The sequence below is a fragment of the Brassica rapa genome, chromosome A02 (assembly GCF_000309985.2).
Source record: "Brassica rapa cultivar Chiifu-401-42 chromosome A02, CAAS_Brap_v3.01, whole genome shotgun sequence".
In the NCBI taxonomy this organism is placed as follows: Eukaryota; Viridiplantae; Streptophyta; class Magnoliopsida; order Brassicales; family Brassicaceae; genus Brassica; species Brassica rapa.
Genome location: NC_024796.2, coordinates 13837738 through 13855693, shown reverse-complemented (window position 1 = coordinate 13855693; position 17956 = coordinate 13837738). Strand labels below are relative to the sequence as shown.

Below are 17956 nucleotides of genomic sequence, written 5' to 3'. Positions count from 1 at the left end.
AATTGTGAATAGTGAAACTTTAAATTACGGTTTCATTTTTAACAACCTCAAAATTTAAGGATTTGAGGTTGAGGTTGAGTTGGAATGACACAAAACCTCAAACCTCAAAATTTGAAGATTTGAGGTTGGGTTGGAGATTCTCTTGTGCATTCATCTACTAAGTTTGTGTTGCACATGTGTGATACATTTATTGGGCCATGAGCATGTGTGATACATTTATTGGACCATGAGACACACATTTCAAGTCACAAGTTGAGAGCTTATTAGTCAGATCGTTACATAACAGCAACATATGAAGAATCTGATAAGTGTTAATATCCTCCTGCCTCAGCGATGAATCTCTTTCCCTTAACTAGTATATGCTAGTTTTGTAAAGATATGATGTTGTTCTAGATTCAAAGAGGTTAATTTCACATTCAGTCAACGCAAACAGTATCTGATTACAATTTTCAAGTGTTTGCCTCTAAACTATTCTGAGTAGGCATGGATGGCTGGGTCAGGTCTTTGGGTTCAACCTCCTATGCTCCATTTGGGTATTATTGTATCCATCTGGTTTATCTAATAATATTTCAGATTCATAAATAATTTGTAATTCATGTCAAAACTCATTTTGTAATTACACATTTTTCTGGTTAGGGTTATTTATGTTTGTGTTCATATATTTTTTAAATATCATTTTAAAATAATCATAAGACCAAGTATTGTATGTAACTATTTAAGTTTCATAAACTTATAGATATTATATCAAAATACTTATTGTGAATACTAATTTAAATTTGGGATTTTTGCAAAATTGACCTACAACTTAAAGTCAAACACAAAACTAACCTCCCTTTTTTTTGAAAATTGGTTTTGCCCTATTCACCCCACAAGTTCATATAATTTACGAAAATGCCATCAATTTTTTTTTTTTTTTTCGAAAATGACATTTTTACTCTCTCACCCTCATCATCATCAAGTAATTACAAGATTGTCATTGTCATCAATACCACAACCACCATGAACAACCAATTTGAAGCTCTTAATGCTCCCAAAATCGATTTACCCTTCTTCTTTTTCCATTCTTGTGAACTAAACACAACATATCTCTCACTTTCTCTCCACAATGAGCTAAAAAAACCCAAGATTTTGATTCTAAAATTTTTATGGTTCATAAAGTCATAGAAGCTAACGATTATGGGTGGGTGACTTTCGTTTGTGATTCTGTGTGCTTGGAGAAGCCTTATGTATGCTAAGGAACTTATCTCACCAATTTAAGGTATGACATCGAGTTTTTTTCCAGATCTGTTCGTCAGACGACTTACTTGGGAAGTCGTCTCGCTGTAGACGACTTACCTTTCAGTCGTATGGCTGTAGACGACTTACCTGGAAGTCGTCTGGTCAACGCAGAGGTTATTTTTGCAATTGACTTTGAAATCTGTAACCTGAGACGACTGAAAGTTAAGTCGTCTACTATTGTTTGGTTTCAAAAAAAATTCCAAAGAACCTAGACGACTTACATTTCAGTCGTCATAGGTTAGTTTTGCATTTGACTGGATAATTTCAAAAGTTTGACTTCCCCAGACGACTTACATTTCAGTCGTCTGGCGAAAATTAAAATAATAATATTTTTTTAAAAGTAAACGACTTACAATTAAGTAGTCATAGGTTAGTTTTGCAATTGAAAAAAAAAACTTCAAGATTTAATTATACACAGACGACTTATAATTCAGTCGTCCACCAGACGACTTAATTGTAAGTCGTCCAGGACTTTTTTCCGAGATTCTGGTCAAACCTCGTAAATCCTGGACGACTTACATTTCAGTCGTCTCGTGGACGACTGAATTATAAGTCGTCTGTATATAATTAAATCTTGAAGTTTTTTTTTTCAATTGCAAAACTAACCTATGACGACTTAACTGTAAGTCGTCTACTTTTAAAAAAATATTATTATTTTAATTATCACTAGACGACTGAAATGTAAGTCGTCCAAAAAGTCAAACTTCTGAAATAATCCAGTCAAATGCAAAACTAACCTCTGACGACTGAAATGTAAGTCGTCTAGCTTTTTTGGAGTTTTTTTTTAACCAAACAATAGTAGACGACTTAACTTTCAGTCGTCCGAAATAACAGATTTCAAAGTCAATTGCAAAAATAACCTCTGCGTTGACCAGACGACATATAGTTTAGTCGTCTAGACAACTTAGATTGAAGTCGTCCGCGTCTTCTCCACTAGTTTTTAAGTCTTCTACGTTAGTTTTTGAATAACTTGTATTTTTAAGAGTGATAAGTAACTTCAAGATATGTAAAACTCATATTTACAAAATATGTTCTCTCCCTTAGTTTTACTAAATTTGACTAAGTTTTTCAATGCAAACTTATAAAAAATATGAAATGCTTTGACTAGTTACTATTATTTGTTTCCATCTCTTACCAACATTCTTGTTTATTAAGATGAGAAAAAGGCCATTGGAGTTTATTATTGCATATGAGAGATCCAAAGATAAGAAAAAGGCTACTGAAGTCTATTATTTCATTGATTTGTAAATGTGTAAACACATTGTTAGCACATTTAATACATCTTGGAAAACATTATTACTGATTTTACAAAAAATTCACAACTAAAAGAGTATACATGCAATTTACAAAACAGACCACAAACAAAACTATTATAGATCATTCATCTACAAAGACAAGCTTGGATTCCACTTGAGTAGACAAGACCAGACAACTTTTAAGAAGTCTAGACGACTTCTAAGAAGTCCAGACGACTTCCAGGAAGTTCAGACGACTTTGCCAGAAGACTTTTAGGAAGTTCAGACGACTTCCAGACGACTTTACAGGAAGTCCAGACGACTTTTAGGAAGTCCAGACGACTTCCAGACGACTTCCAGACGACTAACAAGTAAGTCGTCCCAGAAATTTTCCAGATCTGAAAAACCTGCATATTAAATCCAGATCTGGAAAACCTGCATATTCAAAAACGTTCAAATGGCTTAAAAACAGAAAAAATGAATGGAAGATTAGATAAATCTACCTTTACAGAACACACAAAAATACATATCTAAAAATAAAAGATCTACCTTTAAATTAGTGGAAGATGAGTACCATCTAATTAAAAACCTGCAAAAAAAAAATAGATTAGTAACAAAGACATGAGACAAAATTGAAAAATTCATATAAAGTTTTGATGTAGGAGACTCTTAGATTTACATAACCTAATCTAGAAGTTTTCCTTTTATTTCATGTTTTCTTTTTATTATAGGGATTTACCTTTTTATGTTTTAGGCTCTCTCTATATAAGAGAGTTTTAGGTATTCTGTTTTGCATATTCATATCTTTCTTATCAATAGAAGTTTTTAAGCTTTTATCTTTTCTGGTGGATTCCAGAGCTTAATATTCGAGTTCTTGCTTGAGAGCTTGATTTTGATCTAAGGGTTAGTGTTTGCTAACCTTAGTGATTTCCGACTGCGTCAAGTGGTATCAGAGCAAGGTCTTCTCCTTCTCTTTTCGAAGCTTGATCAGCCATGGGTGATCAACCAGTAACCAAAGCCGACTTCGAGGGTTTCGCAGAAGGTTTAAGGGAGGCAACCACAAACCTCACTACTGTAACTGCTCAATTGGCAAATCTGGTAACTGCGTTAAATAATCAGGTTGTGGCTTATCCCAATCAGGTTAATAACGCCGGTCAAAGAGGTGGAGAAAGAAGACCAATTCGGGGTCAACAAGGTCGAAACAATCGTGATGTTATTGTTGATAATTCTAGTTCAGAAGAAGAATCAGAAGAAGAAATAGCTGAAGGAAACCAACAAAACAATTATGATTATCGGGTAAAAGCCGATATTCCATTGTTCTATGGAACTATGGGAGTGGAGGAGTTTCTTGATTGGCAAATTGATGTTGATCGATTTTTTGATGTCATGGGCGTTCCTGAGAATAAACAAGTTAAGATGGTAGCTGTCAAACTGAAGAAGACTGCTGCAGTGTGGTGGGATAAACTCGTTGTCCAAAGGCAAAGACAAAGGAGAGGACCAGTTAGGACTTGGCGTCGAATGAAGCAATTAATGCTGGAGCGATTCTTACCGGAAGATTACGAACAAATTCTTTACAAGATGTATCTCGATTGTGTTCAAGGAAACAGAACTGTGACCGAGTACACAGCTGAATTCTTGCGTTTCTCTGAACGCAATGAGTTAGGCGAAACAGAGAATCAGAAGGTGGCTAGGTACATCAGTGGGTTAAAGGGTTCTCTTCAGGGAAAGATGGGTTTGCAAACCGTATGGACTGTGCAGGAAGCTTCCAGTCTAGCATTAAAAGCTGAGTTAATGGAGAAGTCATCACGCGGGTTCTCAACATTTAGAAGAAACACGGCTCAGACCAATTTTGAACCAACAAGTGAGAAAGAAAAGAGTGTAGCCAATAAAGACTCCAATCCGGGAAACAAAGGAGCTAGTAGCTCTAACTCAACCCAACAGAACAAGGCACCAGCTCAGAGACAAAACAATCCTTATACTAAGCCTTCCATTGACAAGTGTTTCCGATGCCAAGGACATGGTCATAAATCAAATGTCTGTCCAAGTCGGAGAACAGTTGCTATAATAGAGGAAGAAGATGAAGAGGATGAAAGGGATTTTGCTGAGAACGAAGAATATGAGGGAGCTGAATTCGCTGAAGAAGAATCTGGAGAGATGATAAACCTTGTGCTGCAACGAGTCCTGTTATCATCTAAAGAAGAAGGCCAACGTAAGAATTTGTTTAGAACACATTGTTCTATTCAAAACAAGGTGTGTAATGTGATTGTGGATAATGGAAGCTCAGAGAATTTAGTTTCTCAAAAGCTGGTGGACTATCTGAAGCTACCCACAACCCGTCATGAGAAACCATACGGTCTTGGTTGGGTGAAGAGAGGATCACAAGTTCGAGTTAGCATGACTTGCAAAGTTCTCATATCTATAGGTAAACATTATAAGGAGGAGATCACTTGTGACGTTCTTGACATGGATGTTTGTCACATTCTTCTTGGACGACCTTGGCAGTATGATAACGATATCACATATCGAGGTCGAGACAATGTGATAATGTTTACGTGGGGCAACCATAAAATTGCCATGGCACCTGTTAAGGATTTTTGTAACACTGCGAAGGAAAAGAAGTCAAGTTTCTTGGTTATGACACATGACGACAAAGAGCTTGATGGGGATGTTCAAGAAGCAAGGTGTTTCTATCCCTTGGTTGTTAAAGGGTTGTTGAGTGCAGTAACGGAGGAAACGTCAACCCCAAGAGAAGTGTTAGAAATTCTGGATGACTTCAAAGAGTTGATTGCGGAAGAACTTCCTAATGATCTACCTCCCATGAGAGATATTCAGCATCATATTGACTTGATTCCAGGATCCAGTCTGCCAAATCTTCCCCATTACCGTATGAGCCCTAAGGAGAATGAGATTTTAAGGGAACAGATTGAAGATTTGCTGAGAAAAGGATTTATTCGTGAGAGCATGAGTCCATGTGCCGTACCGGTTCTGCTAGTTCCTAAGAAAGGTAACCAGTGGCGGATGTGTGTTGATAGTAGAGCCATTAATAAGATAACCATTAAATATCGATTCCCTATACCCCGGTTGGAAGATATGCTTGATGAGTTGTCAGGTTCTAAGGTGTTTTCAAAAATAGATCTTCGAAGTGGCTATCATCAAATTCGAATCAGGCCTGGAGATGAGTGGAAAACTGCTTTTAAGAGTAAAGACGGATTATTCGAATGGATGGTGATGCCTTTTGGGTTGTCAAATGCTCCTAGCACTTTCATGAGATTAATGAACCAGGTTCTCCGCCCGTTCATTGGTTCTTTTGTGGTGGTTTATTTTGATGACATTTTGATATACAGTAAAACAAAAGACGAGCATATGGAACATTTGAAGCAAGTTTTGCAGGTTTTACAAGAAAACCAATTGTACATCAATCTAAAAAAATGTACGTTCAGCACCAACAAGCTGTTATTTCTTGGATTTGTTATTGGTGAAGAAGGGATTCAGGTTGACCAGGAGAAAGTGAGTGCCATAAGGGATTGGCCGGTTCCTAAGTCAGTCACTGAGATACGCAGCTTTCATGGTCTAGCTACTTTCTACAGAAGATTTGTTAGAGATTTTAGTACCATTACTGCGCCTATCACTGAGTGTTTGAAGAAAGGGAAGTTTCATTGGGGATCTGAACAGGAAGAGAGTTTTGCTTTAATTAAAGAGAGGCTTTGTACTGCACCAGTATTAGCCTTACCCGATTTTGACAAAGTGTTTCAAGTGGAATGTGACGCTAGTGGTGTGGGAATAGGTGCCGTCTTATCACAAGAAAAACGACCGATAGCTTTCTTTAGTGAAAAGTTAAGTGAAGCTCGCCAAAAGTGGAGCACGTATGATCAAGAGTTCTATGCGGTTTTTCGAGCTCTTCGACAATGGGAGCATTACTTGGTTCAGAGAGAGTTTGTTCTATTTACAGACCACCAAGCTCTAAAGTATCTTCACAGCCAGAAAGTGATAAATAAGATGCATGCTCGTTGGGTAAGTTTTCTGCAAAAGTTTCCTTTCATTATTCAGCATAAGTCTGGAACTCTTAACAAGGTGGCAGACGCCTTGAGTAGAAGAGCTTCCTTACTCACTATCTTAGCACAAGAGGTTGTGGGTTTCGAGTCTTTGAAGGAGTTGTACGAATGTGATGTTGAATTCAAGGAGTTATGGGGCAAATGTAATGGGAAGCATCCTTCGGCAGATTTCCACATACGAGATGGTTATCTTTTTAAAGGAGACAGGCTGTGCATTCCTTGCTCGTCATTACGAGAAAAGTTGATTCGCGATTTGCATGGTGGCGGCCTTAGTGGTCATTTGGGAAGAGACAAGACCATTGCTAGCTTGGAGACAAGGTTTTATTGGCCACATTTAAGGAGAGATGCGGGTGCTATAGTTAAAAGGTGTTATATCTGTCAGGTTTCTAAAGGACAATCTCAGAACACTGGACTTTATATGCCATTACCAATCCCAGAAGATATTTGGCAAGACTTGTCTATGGATTTTGTGCTAGGCTTACCTCGTACACAGCGAGGCGTCGATTCTGTGTTTGTGGTCGTTGACAGATTCTCCAAGATGTCGCATTTCATCGCTTGCAAGAAGACTGCAGATGCCTCTAACATCGCCAAGTTATTTTTTCGGGAAGTGGTACGTCTTCATGGGGTTCCTAAGACAATAATTTCCGACAGAGATACCAAGTTTCTGAGTCACTTCTGGATTACACTTTGGAGAATGTTTGGAACCAGCTTGAAACGGAGTTCTACAGCTCATCCACAGACTGATGGGCAAACCGAGGTGACGAATAGAACTTTGGGAAATATGATTCGAAGTGTTTGTGGAGATAAACCGAAACAATGGGATCTGGCTTTACCTCAAGTGGAGTTTGCTTACAACAGTGCCGTGCACTCAGCTACAGGGAAATCACCTTTTTCTTTGGTCTATTGTTCTATTCCGAAGCATGTGGTCGATTTGGTTAAGTTGCCTAAAGCTCCTGGAGTTAGTATCTCAGCTGAGGCTATGGCAGAGGATATTCTAGCAACTAGAGACGCTGTCCGAGCGAAGTTAGAAGCAACTGGCCAAAAGAATAAAGAAGCAGCAGACAAGCGTAGAAGACTCAAGGTTTTCAAAGAAGGAGATGAAGTGATGGTGTTTCTACGAAAAGAAAGATTCCCCGTGGGCACATATCGCAAGCTACAGCCTCGCAAATATGGTCCATTCAAGATTTTGCGGAAGTTAAATGATAATGCTTATGTGGTGGCACTTCCAGAAGACATGAACATTTCTAATACGTTCAATGTGGCTGACATCTATGAGTACCATGCTGATGGTGTTCTTTATCCAGAAGAGAACTCGGGGTCGAGTTCTTTCGAGGTGGAGGAGACTGATGTAGGAGACTCTTAGATTTACATAACCTAATCTAGAAGTTTTCCTTTTATTTCATGTTTTCTTTTTATTATAGGGATTTACCTTTTTATGTTTTAGGCTCTCTCTATATAAGAGAGTTTTAGGTATTCTGTTTTGCATATTCATATCTTTCTTATCAATAGAAGTTTTTAAGCTTTTATCTTTTCTGGTGGATTCCAGAGCTTAATATTCGAGTTCTTGCTTGAGAGCTTGATTTTGATCTAAGGGTTAGTGTTTGCTAACCTTAGTGATTTCCGACTGCGTCAAGTTTGGTGTTTTCAAGTCAAAGAGATTAGAGTGGGTTTGGAGAGTATTAGTTTGGGAAAAAAGTAAGAACTTTATACAACAAGAAGTTACCAAATGAAGAAAAATCAGACATAAGAACTTACCAAAACGCTCAGAAAAATCCAGACGACTTCCTAGAAGTCCAGACGACTTCCTGGAAGTCCAGACGACTTCCTGGAAGTCCAGACGACTTCCTGGAAGTCCAGACGACTTCCTGGAAGTCCAGACGACTTCCTGGAAGTCCAGACGACTTCCTGGAAGTCCAGACGACTTTGTCAGAAGACTTCCAAGAAGTCCAGACGACTTCCAGACGACTTCCAGACGACTAACAGGTAAGTCGTCCCAGAAGTCTTCCAGATCTGAAAAACCTGCACATCAAATCCAGATCTGAAAAACCTGCATATCCAAAAACGTTCAAATGACTTAAAAATAGAGAAAATGAGTGGAAGATTAGATAAATCTACATTTATAGAACACACAAAAATACATATCTAAAATTAATAGATCTACCTCTAAATTAGTGGAAGATGAGTACCGTTTGATTAAAAACCTGCAAAAGAGATAGATTAGTAAGAAATACATGAGACAAAACTGAAAAATTCATATAAAGTTTGGTGTTTTCAAGTCAAAGAGATTAGAGAGAGGTTGGAGAGTTTTAGAATGATGAACATTACATTTTTGTTGCAGCCATTTGAGAGGAGGAGAGATAATGTGTAAATTTTTCTTTTTATAGGGAGACAAAAAATCCAATTAGATTAAATATTTTTGACTCAGACGACTTCCTGGACGACTTACATTTCAGTCGTCTGGTGAAGAAATTAAAACAGACGACTTACATGTAAGTCGTCCAGAAGAGTTTAATATTTTTAGCGGGAAATTATATATTTTTAGCGGGAAACTAAAATAGAAGACTTCCCAGACGACTTACAAGTAAGTCGTCTGGACGACTGAAATATACGTCGTCCGGGTAAATTATTCAACAGACGACTGAAATATAAGTCGTCCACACCCTAAACATAACCCCTAAACTTTATTATCTAATTAAACACTTCATAAAACCAAATCAAACTTGAAAAGTGTTTACTATACACAAAAATAAACACATATAGGTGAAAACTAATTTTTGAAAAAAATATTTTAGTTTTTCAAAATCTAACCCTAACAATACATACAATACTACAACATATGTTTGCCAAACTCCTAAACCAAAGTATTTTATGATTCATTACTTTCACTCATCTATCTTCAAAACAAATCAATTTTATCATATCTTAATTTATATTAGTTAAAACTGTTTATAATTACTTGATTTTTATTTTTTACGCATCAAAATATTTTTTTACAAGATTTATAAATTATTTTTAAAATAAACTGGTACCAGACGACTTACACTTCAGTCGTCCAGACGACTTCCAACATCTCAGACGACTCAGACGATTTACTGGGGCTATATTCGTAAAAATGGCTTCTGTTTTTTTGTTTGGTCACAAGAGGCTGAGCTGTAATTTCACTAGGCTTTTAGGTTAGTTTTGCATTTGATTCAAGTTTGGGTATAGGTTTGGGATTAAAATCAAGTTGTGGGTTAGTTTTGGCAAAAACCCCCTTTAAATTTTTGGTCAGGTTTTAAGAGCTTTTTTGATATTTTCTGGTTATTTTATGTTACCTATCATGGTTCGGTTAATTCACATTTTATACCACCTACAAGATCTGTTCGAGAATTTTTACATTTCAAATCGGATACAAAATATGAGTTTTTGTTTCGAATTCAGTTCCAATCTCCGATTCCGGTTTTTTTGCCCAACCTTAGAGCATCTCTAAAAAGTAAATCTAAGCAAAACTTCAAACTCAACTTTAAAACTATTTGCATTTTATAATATGGTCATTATATTTGTCACAACTAATTTGAATTCATAAAACTTTTGTAAATAACTAGCACATATATAAATATATTACAACAATATTAATTAATAAAATATTACATTAAAATATAAAATTTTAAATAAAAATATCTTAATTAATATTAACTTCAAACAAAATACATATTATTCCATAAAATGATTTCATAATGCATATATGATCTACTAGTGCATTCCGAAGTAAAAAAGGCTCTCCTCATTTTTACTTTGTAGATTACAAGCTAAAAGTTGCTGAAATCGGGTGATATTAATACTTATAAATGCATTAAATCAAAACAAAAAAGTAAAAGAGAAGCATAAAATATTGCTAAAAGACTAATTTTTATCGATGATATTAATACTCGTGAATATATTCGATATGAACAAGAAAGAAGTGTACCAAAAAGACATCAACAATAACAACAACAATAACAACAACAACAGAAACTATCTTTAGTTAAACAAACAAGAATATCTTAATTAATATTAAACTTCAAACAAGATACATATTATTTCATAAAATGATTTTCGTAATGCATATATGTTATACTAGTGCATTCCGGAGTAAAAAAGGTTCTCCTCATTTTTACTTTGTAGATTACAAGCTAAAAGTTGTTGAAATCGGGTGATATTAAAACTTGTAAATGCATTAAATCCGAACAAAAAAGTAAAAGAGAAGCATAAAATATTGCTAAAAAACTACTTTTTATCGATTATATTAATACTCGTGAATATATTCAATATGAACAAGAAAGAAGTGTACGAAAATGACATCAAAACAACAACAACAATAACAACAACAACCATCTTTAGTTAAACAAACAAGAAATTGGACAATATTTGTAAATTTTGAAGGATCCGGATCAAAGTTACCTGACTATTAGTGTTATTGTAATATTTAAATTTGTATAATAGTTATGTCTTCATGTAATTTTTTAAAGCTTTTTTGTTAAGTTTCTTTTGTATATTATTGTTGTCTAAATCTAGTTTAAAATATTTTAAATCTTATTTTAAAATTTTATTTAATTTTATGTGTAAAAGTTAAATTCTGTAAACAAAATTTAAAATATTTATGAGATTTTGATTAAAACAATAAACAAGAAAATATTTATAAGTCATAAATGTGTGTATGTAAGGACCAAAATGCAAATAAAAATATGAAACTTCAAATTTGAAGTTTTGAGCAGTGAAACTTCAAATATAAGGTTTTAATTCCTAAAATTCAAATTTTAAATTTCTTTTTAAAGAATAAAAAATTTCATATTTAAAGTTACAAAATGTCTTTTGGAGATGCATACCCGTGAGCATTGAGATCAATTAAACACCAAAAGTACGTTGAGAATGAGAAAGCCATCCACATTAAAACATCAGGTAGCTTCTTCAGAGGTCTCAATGTAGATTAGTGAGAAAGACCACATGGGTATTCACTGATAAAAGACAAGTGGCAGTCAACAAATCTGTATACCATTTCTTAATCCTGATTCCTAAATAAAAAAACGTGTTTTAAACATAGAGGACGAAACCTGTAAGTAATATATCTTTTGCTTTACTACAAGATCTAAAGACTAATAATAAGTTTTCTTCTAAATCTGAAGTCTAATTATATTTGTTTTCTGAATCTCACACGTTTGATACGTTTCTTTTTCTTTTTTTTATCAACTCTCATTCTATTATTGGAACTAGAAACAAACTATATATAAAGAGAAACCATTTAGACCAATGAGATATTCTTACATCATAAAAAGAAGAAGAAAACTTGTAGCGTAACTTTTTTTTCTTTTCCTCATGAAGACTTCTCAACGTCAGTTATCTTCATCTTTCACTAAACTCTGCGAGAGACTGTCCTCATTCAGGAATGGTGAGGACAATATAAGAGACTTAGAAGCTGTCTTTGCTTACATGGATGCAAACAGAGACGGTAGAATCTCTGCAGAAGAGCTTAAGAAGAGTTTCAACACATTGGGAGATCAACTTTCTGATGAAGAAGCTGAAGCTGCTGTTAAACTATCTGATATAGATGGAGATGGGATGTTAGATTTTGAGGAGTTTTCTCAGTTAATCAAAGGGAATGATGAGTTTACAGAGGAAGAGCAGAAGAGGAAGATGATGGAAGCGTTTAGAATGTATATTGATGAAGGTGAAGACTGTATTACTCCGAGGAGCTTGAAGACTATGCTGATGAAGCTTGGTGAGTCAAGAACGAGTGATGATTGTGTAGTGATGATCAAAGCTTTTGATCTTAATGATGATGGAGTGTTAAGCTTTGATGAGTTTGCTCTTATGATGATGCGTTAAAGAATCAGCCCATCCATTGTTGTTGTGGCTTTACTTGTTAAGTCTTTATCTGCTTTTCTTGTTTGTTTGCTGTCTGTAATTTGCTGTAAATATGGACTTTGCAAGCAATAAACACACATTCTAATTATAATTTTTAAGTGTGTCTTTAGGCATGGAAGTTCAGGTCAGGCTTTTTTAGTTCAGCGTCCTATGCTCCATTCGGGTATTATTCTAGTAATATGTCTCGTTCGGCGAATAATACTTTGGATTCATATATAATTTGTAACTCATGTCAAAACTCATTTTGTAATTATACTTATTTCTGATTCTGGTTATGTTTGTTTGTATTTAAATACTTTTAGATATTATATCAAATAAGTATAAAATTGAGTATTTTATGTAATTATTTAGGATTTATAAATTTATATTTAGATATTATCTCTATATATTATTTAAAATTTTACTTTTCTACATGATTTTACAAAAATATATTATATATCCAAGATTATAAACCAAATTAAATGTAACTAATATAATTAATATGATTTTAGCCTATTTAAAATTATTTATTAATTATATTAGTTACATTTAATTTGGTTTATAATCTTGGATATATAATATATTTTTGTAAAATCATGTATTAAAATTATTTAATAATTATGGTTCAGTTGAGATAAATAATTGCAATCTAAAATACCCAAAATAATTGAATCGATCCATATATTTATAACCAGAATCAGATGTTTGTTTAAAAACCCTTATATTTTTCATACATATAATTACAAAAATATCTAACACTTATTTAAAGTAAAATAAAATATAAATTAACTATTATAAATTATATATCTTACAAATATTTTCCGTGTATGATCATGGAAAAATTACCTTGTATCAAAATAAAAATGAAATTGAGTATGTAAATTATTTATCTAAGTTTTAAATACTTATTTCGAATACTAATACAGATCTTTTGGATCGGGTTTTCGGGTTTTTTCTTTAATATTTTTTTTATTTTCTGGTGTTTTATGTTTTACCAATCATGGTTTTGTTAAAAACACTTTGGATTCATATATGTTTTATATCATACTACAGAATCCGTTCACTAGTTTGAACTTCGGATCGGATACGGATACGGATTTGGTTTCGGTTATAATTTGGTTCCGATTTCGGGTACCAGTTTTTTTACTTGCCTTGGTGAGAAAGTGATGCAGCATAGCATCCTATTTCGATTAGGTTTGGTTTCATAGTTTCCTTTTCTTTTGTTTTAGATAAACATTAGCTTAAACTTAAAGATTAGGATTAAGACTTAAGGATACAAGATTAGATTCTAATCCCTAAGGACTTAGGACTTTTCATAGGTTATATATATAGTGATCTCTTGAATTGTAAGAGACACGACTTTTGATTATTGATTTATAAAACTTAGAGCTTTGTGTTAAACAACTCTTAAACCTTACTTCTGGGCATTCTTTGAGAATTCAACAGACTTAAGAAGGCTTAGATAACGGGCATTCGCAGAATTCAACGTTACCTTCGCATTATCGGTTACTTTTGGTTACTTCCGCTCTATTAGTTGGTATCAGAGACCTTTTAATTACGTTTCTATACGTGATTATCGATCTTCGATTTCAATGGCTCCTCGTCCAAACGAGTGGACACAGATGCAGCAATTCCTGGAAGACTTTCAGGAGAACTTTCAAGATAATATGAGACGAACCTTGGCTGAAGCAATTCAGACCGGAGTTCAAGCTGGCGTACAAGCAGCCCTTGCAGCAAACACAGCGGACAATGCCCCCGCAGCTCCTCGGCAACGCCATAACAACAACCCTGTTTTCGAAGTACGTGATGACGACGATGATGACGATCTGGCCAATCCCTTCGGCGATAATAACCAACATCGGCATCCACCTCAAAACCGTCAGCACCAGCGCCGGAATGACGACGACTCACGATGGTCTACGGGTATCAAACTAGATATCCCCGAGTATCATGGTGGCTCGCAGCCAGAAGACTTACTTGACTGGTTTGTGGCCGCCGACGAATTCCTAGAGTTCAAGGAGGTTCCGGCAAACAAACAAGTCTCTTATGTAGCAACTCGATTCTGCGGTCACGCCGCATCTTGGTGGAATCAAGTTAAGTTAACACGGACTCGCCGTGGAAAAGAAAAGATTCAGGAGTGGGACAAGTTAAAAAAACATATGCGCAAAACATTCATACCATACAACTTTGAGCGTCTCCTATTCCAGAAATTCCACAATATTCGACAAGGACCACGTACCGTCGAAGAGTATGCTAATGAATTCTATCAGATGCTTACGCGTATGGATATTCATGACTCCAAGGACCAGCTTGTAGCTCGCTTTATCGCAGGTCTCCGTCCTCAACTACAGAACATGCTACACCAGTTCGATCCGAGCTCCGTCGCAGAAGCACGCCAAAGAGCTGTGCTGGTCGAACAACAAACACGTCTAGGAGCTAACCAATGGACAGGAAACAATCGCCCGCGTAATACAACGCCCGCTGATGACTCCAAGTCCACCACAGCTACAACAAACTCAACTGGCCAGCGTTCGAACGCACGCACAACAGAACCCGTCGCAGCAGCAGCCGACGCTCGTCCTTCGCGACCTAACGCCCTTCGGTGCTTCACCTGTGGCGAGAGAGGACATATACAAACAGCATGTCCTCATGCGGGACGTCGTGGTCTAATGGCTACTGATCGAGAGTGTGTTGACGAACCTATTTATGACGATTACGACGAACAATGCGAAGAGGTTGACGAAGAACAAGTTCAGGGAGATACAGGCACATTACTCATGTTACGCCGCAACTGTTTCGCCCCCAAAACCACCGAAGCATGGCAACGAACGTCTCTATTTACTTCGACTTGTACGGTCAAAGGCAAAGTTTGTCGCTTTGTTATCGATTCAGGATGTTCAGCGAATGTAGTATCTGAAGAAGCTGTCCGCAAACTAGCACTCACGGCAGAAGCTCACCCTTATCCTTACCGATTGCTATGGACGCAAACCGGCGCAGAAGTTTACGTGTCTCAGCGAGCATTATTAACTCTCTATATCGGTTCCTTCTATAAAGATAATTTATATTGTGATATCGCCCCTATGGATGTGTCACATATCATACTTGGGCGACCATGGCAATACGACAGAGAGGTCATACACAACGGTAAAACAAACACGAACTCGTTTATGTTTGAAGGTCGAAAGATTACACTGCTACCGACGCCAGAGACGGATCAGGCGAGCTCGAGCACCAACAATCAGCCGTCACCAAAGAAAAGCTTGATGGTAATCTCCCGATCGCAATTTGAACAAGAACTGCGTGAGTCCCGCCCCCTATTTGCATTGGTTGCCGTCACTCCACCACCGGTTACACAGCAACCGTGCCCGCCGGCTTTCTCATCTATTCTTCACGAATTCGATGACCTATTTCCAGAAGAATTACCGGCTGGACTACCACCTCTACGGGACATACAACATCATATTGATCTGGTGCCCAACGCGGTTCTACCCAATCGCGCACACTACCGTATGAGTCCTGAGGAACATGAGGAACTTCGTCGGCAAGTGGAGGAACTCCTTGTCAAAGGGTACGTACGAGAGAGTTTGAGTCCTTGCGCAGTTCCAGCGTTATTAATCCCAAAGAAAGACCGTTCTTGGCGTATGTGTGTGGACAGTCGAGCTATCAACAAAATAACAACCCGGTACAGGTTCCCAATACCAAGACTGGGTGATCTTCTAGATCAAATCGGCAAAGCATCTATCTTCACCAAATTGGACCTGAAAAGCGGTTACCATCAGATTCGCATTCGTCCAGGAGATGAATGGAAGACAGCTTTTAAAACGCGGGAAGGTATGTTTGAATGGTTGGTCATGCCTTTCGGGCTTTCAAACGCACCAAGCACATTTATGCGCGTCATGAATCAGGCCCTCCGTCCCTTTATTGGACGTTTTGTTGTCGTCTATTTTGACGATATACTCATCTTCAGCACTACACTTGACGAACATATGAGCCATTTGCGAGATGTGCTCTTAGCATTGCGCAAAGAAAAGTTATACATTGCTAAACACAAGTGCGAGTTCGGTGCATCAGAAGTTTTATTCTTAGGCTACGTGGTGTCATCTACGGGTTTAAGGGTGGATCCACAGAAGGTAGAAGCCGTGGCCTCATGGCCTACACCGACCACAATTACAGAGATTCGGAGCTTCCATGGTCTAGCATCGTTCTATCGACGTTTCATACACAATTTCAGTACTATAATGTCCCCAATAACAGATTGTATGAAGGGCGTGTCGTTTACTTGGACCACGGAGGCATCGATAGCATTTTCCACCATTAAAGACAAGCTTACTTCGGCTCCTATACTAGTGCTGCCCGATTTCAATTCTCCTTTTGAGCTGCACTGTGATGCATCAAAGTTAGGGGTTGGGGCGGTTCTCAGTCAGCATGGACGACCTGTCGCGTTCTATAGCGAAAAACTAGCAGGAGCTCGCGGTCGTTACAGCACGTACGACGTTGAGTTCTACGCAATTGTTCAAGCTGTCAAGCATTGGCGCCACTATCTGGCGCATAAGGAGTTCATCTTGTTCACCGATCATGTGGCCTTGAAGTATTTAGGGTCGCAGGATAAAATTTCATCTCGCCATGCTTCGTGGACGGCTTATTTACAGCAATTTACGTTTGTTATCAAGCACCAGTCTGGTAAACTTAATAAAGTTGCTGATGCCTTGAGCCGACGTCATGCCTTGGTCTCCACGTTACGCGTTTCCATTCCAGGGTTCGAATGCTTTGCAGACTTATACCCAACGGATCCGTACTTTTCGTCAGTCTGGATGGATCTAACACATGGGGTTCATTCAGATTTTTCTTTCATCGACGGGTTCATCTTCAAAAACAATCGCGTCTGTGTACCAGCATGCAGTTTACGATTACAGATTATTCAGGAATTGCATAATGAGGGTCATGTGGGCCGTGATCGTACTTTGAAGCTTGTTACCGACTCCTATTTTTGGCCGACGTTACGACGAGACGTTGAAAGATTTGTGTCCCGTTGTACTACTTGTCAGCGCGGTAAGGGTCATGCCTCTAACGCCGGCTTGTACTTGCCTTTGCCTATACCGACGCAGCCGTGGAGCGACATTAGCATGGACTTTGTTCTTGGCTTACCGCGGACTCAACGCGGGAACGATTCGATCTTCGTCGTCGTTGATCGCTTCTCCAAGATGGTTCACTTTATTCCGTGTCGAAAGACAACAGACGCAGTGCAAGTGGCCCAATTGTTCTTTCGCGAAAACTATCGTCTGCACGGCCTTCCCCAGTCTATAGTTTCTGATCGCGATTCTCGGTTCATTAGTCATTTTTGGCGATCGCTTTGGAAGCTTTTCAAAACGAAGTTGGATATGAGTTCGGCGTATCTTCCTCAAACTGATGGACAAACTGAGGTTGTCAATCGCTCTTTGGGAAACATGTTGAGATGCTTGGTGGGGGATAACCTCAGGTCGTGGGATTCAGTTCTATGTCAAGCAGAGTTTGCACACAACCATGCACATAACC

At 37.3% G+C, this 17956-nt stretch overlaps 1 protein-coding gene across 1 annotated transcript; it reads left to right on the top strand.

The window, feature by feature from the left end:
• The first annotated feature begins 9611 nt into the window (after nt 1–9611).
• On the top strand, nt 9612–12960 carry LOC103853038 (calcium-binding protein CML39-like). The gene has a single exon (XM_033285576.1). The coding sequence runs from the start codon at nt 11897–11899 to the stop codon at nt 12404–12406; it is 510 nt and encodes a 169-aa protein (XP_033141467.1). The 5' UTR covers nt 9612–11896; the 3' UTR covers nt 12407–12960.
• Nucleotides 12961–17956: the final 4996 nt, after the last annotated feature.

Excerpts from the sequence above, each read along its gene's own strand:
- LOC103853038 (XM_033285576.1), top strand. The coding sequence starts at position 11,897 with ATGAAGACTTCTCAACGTCAGTTATCTTCATCTTTCACTAAACTCTGC.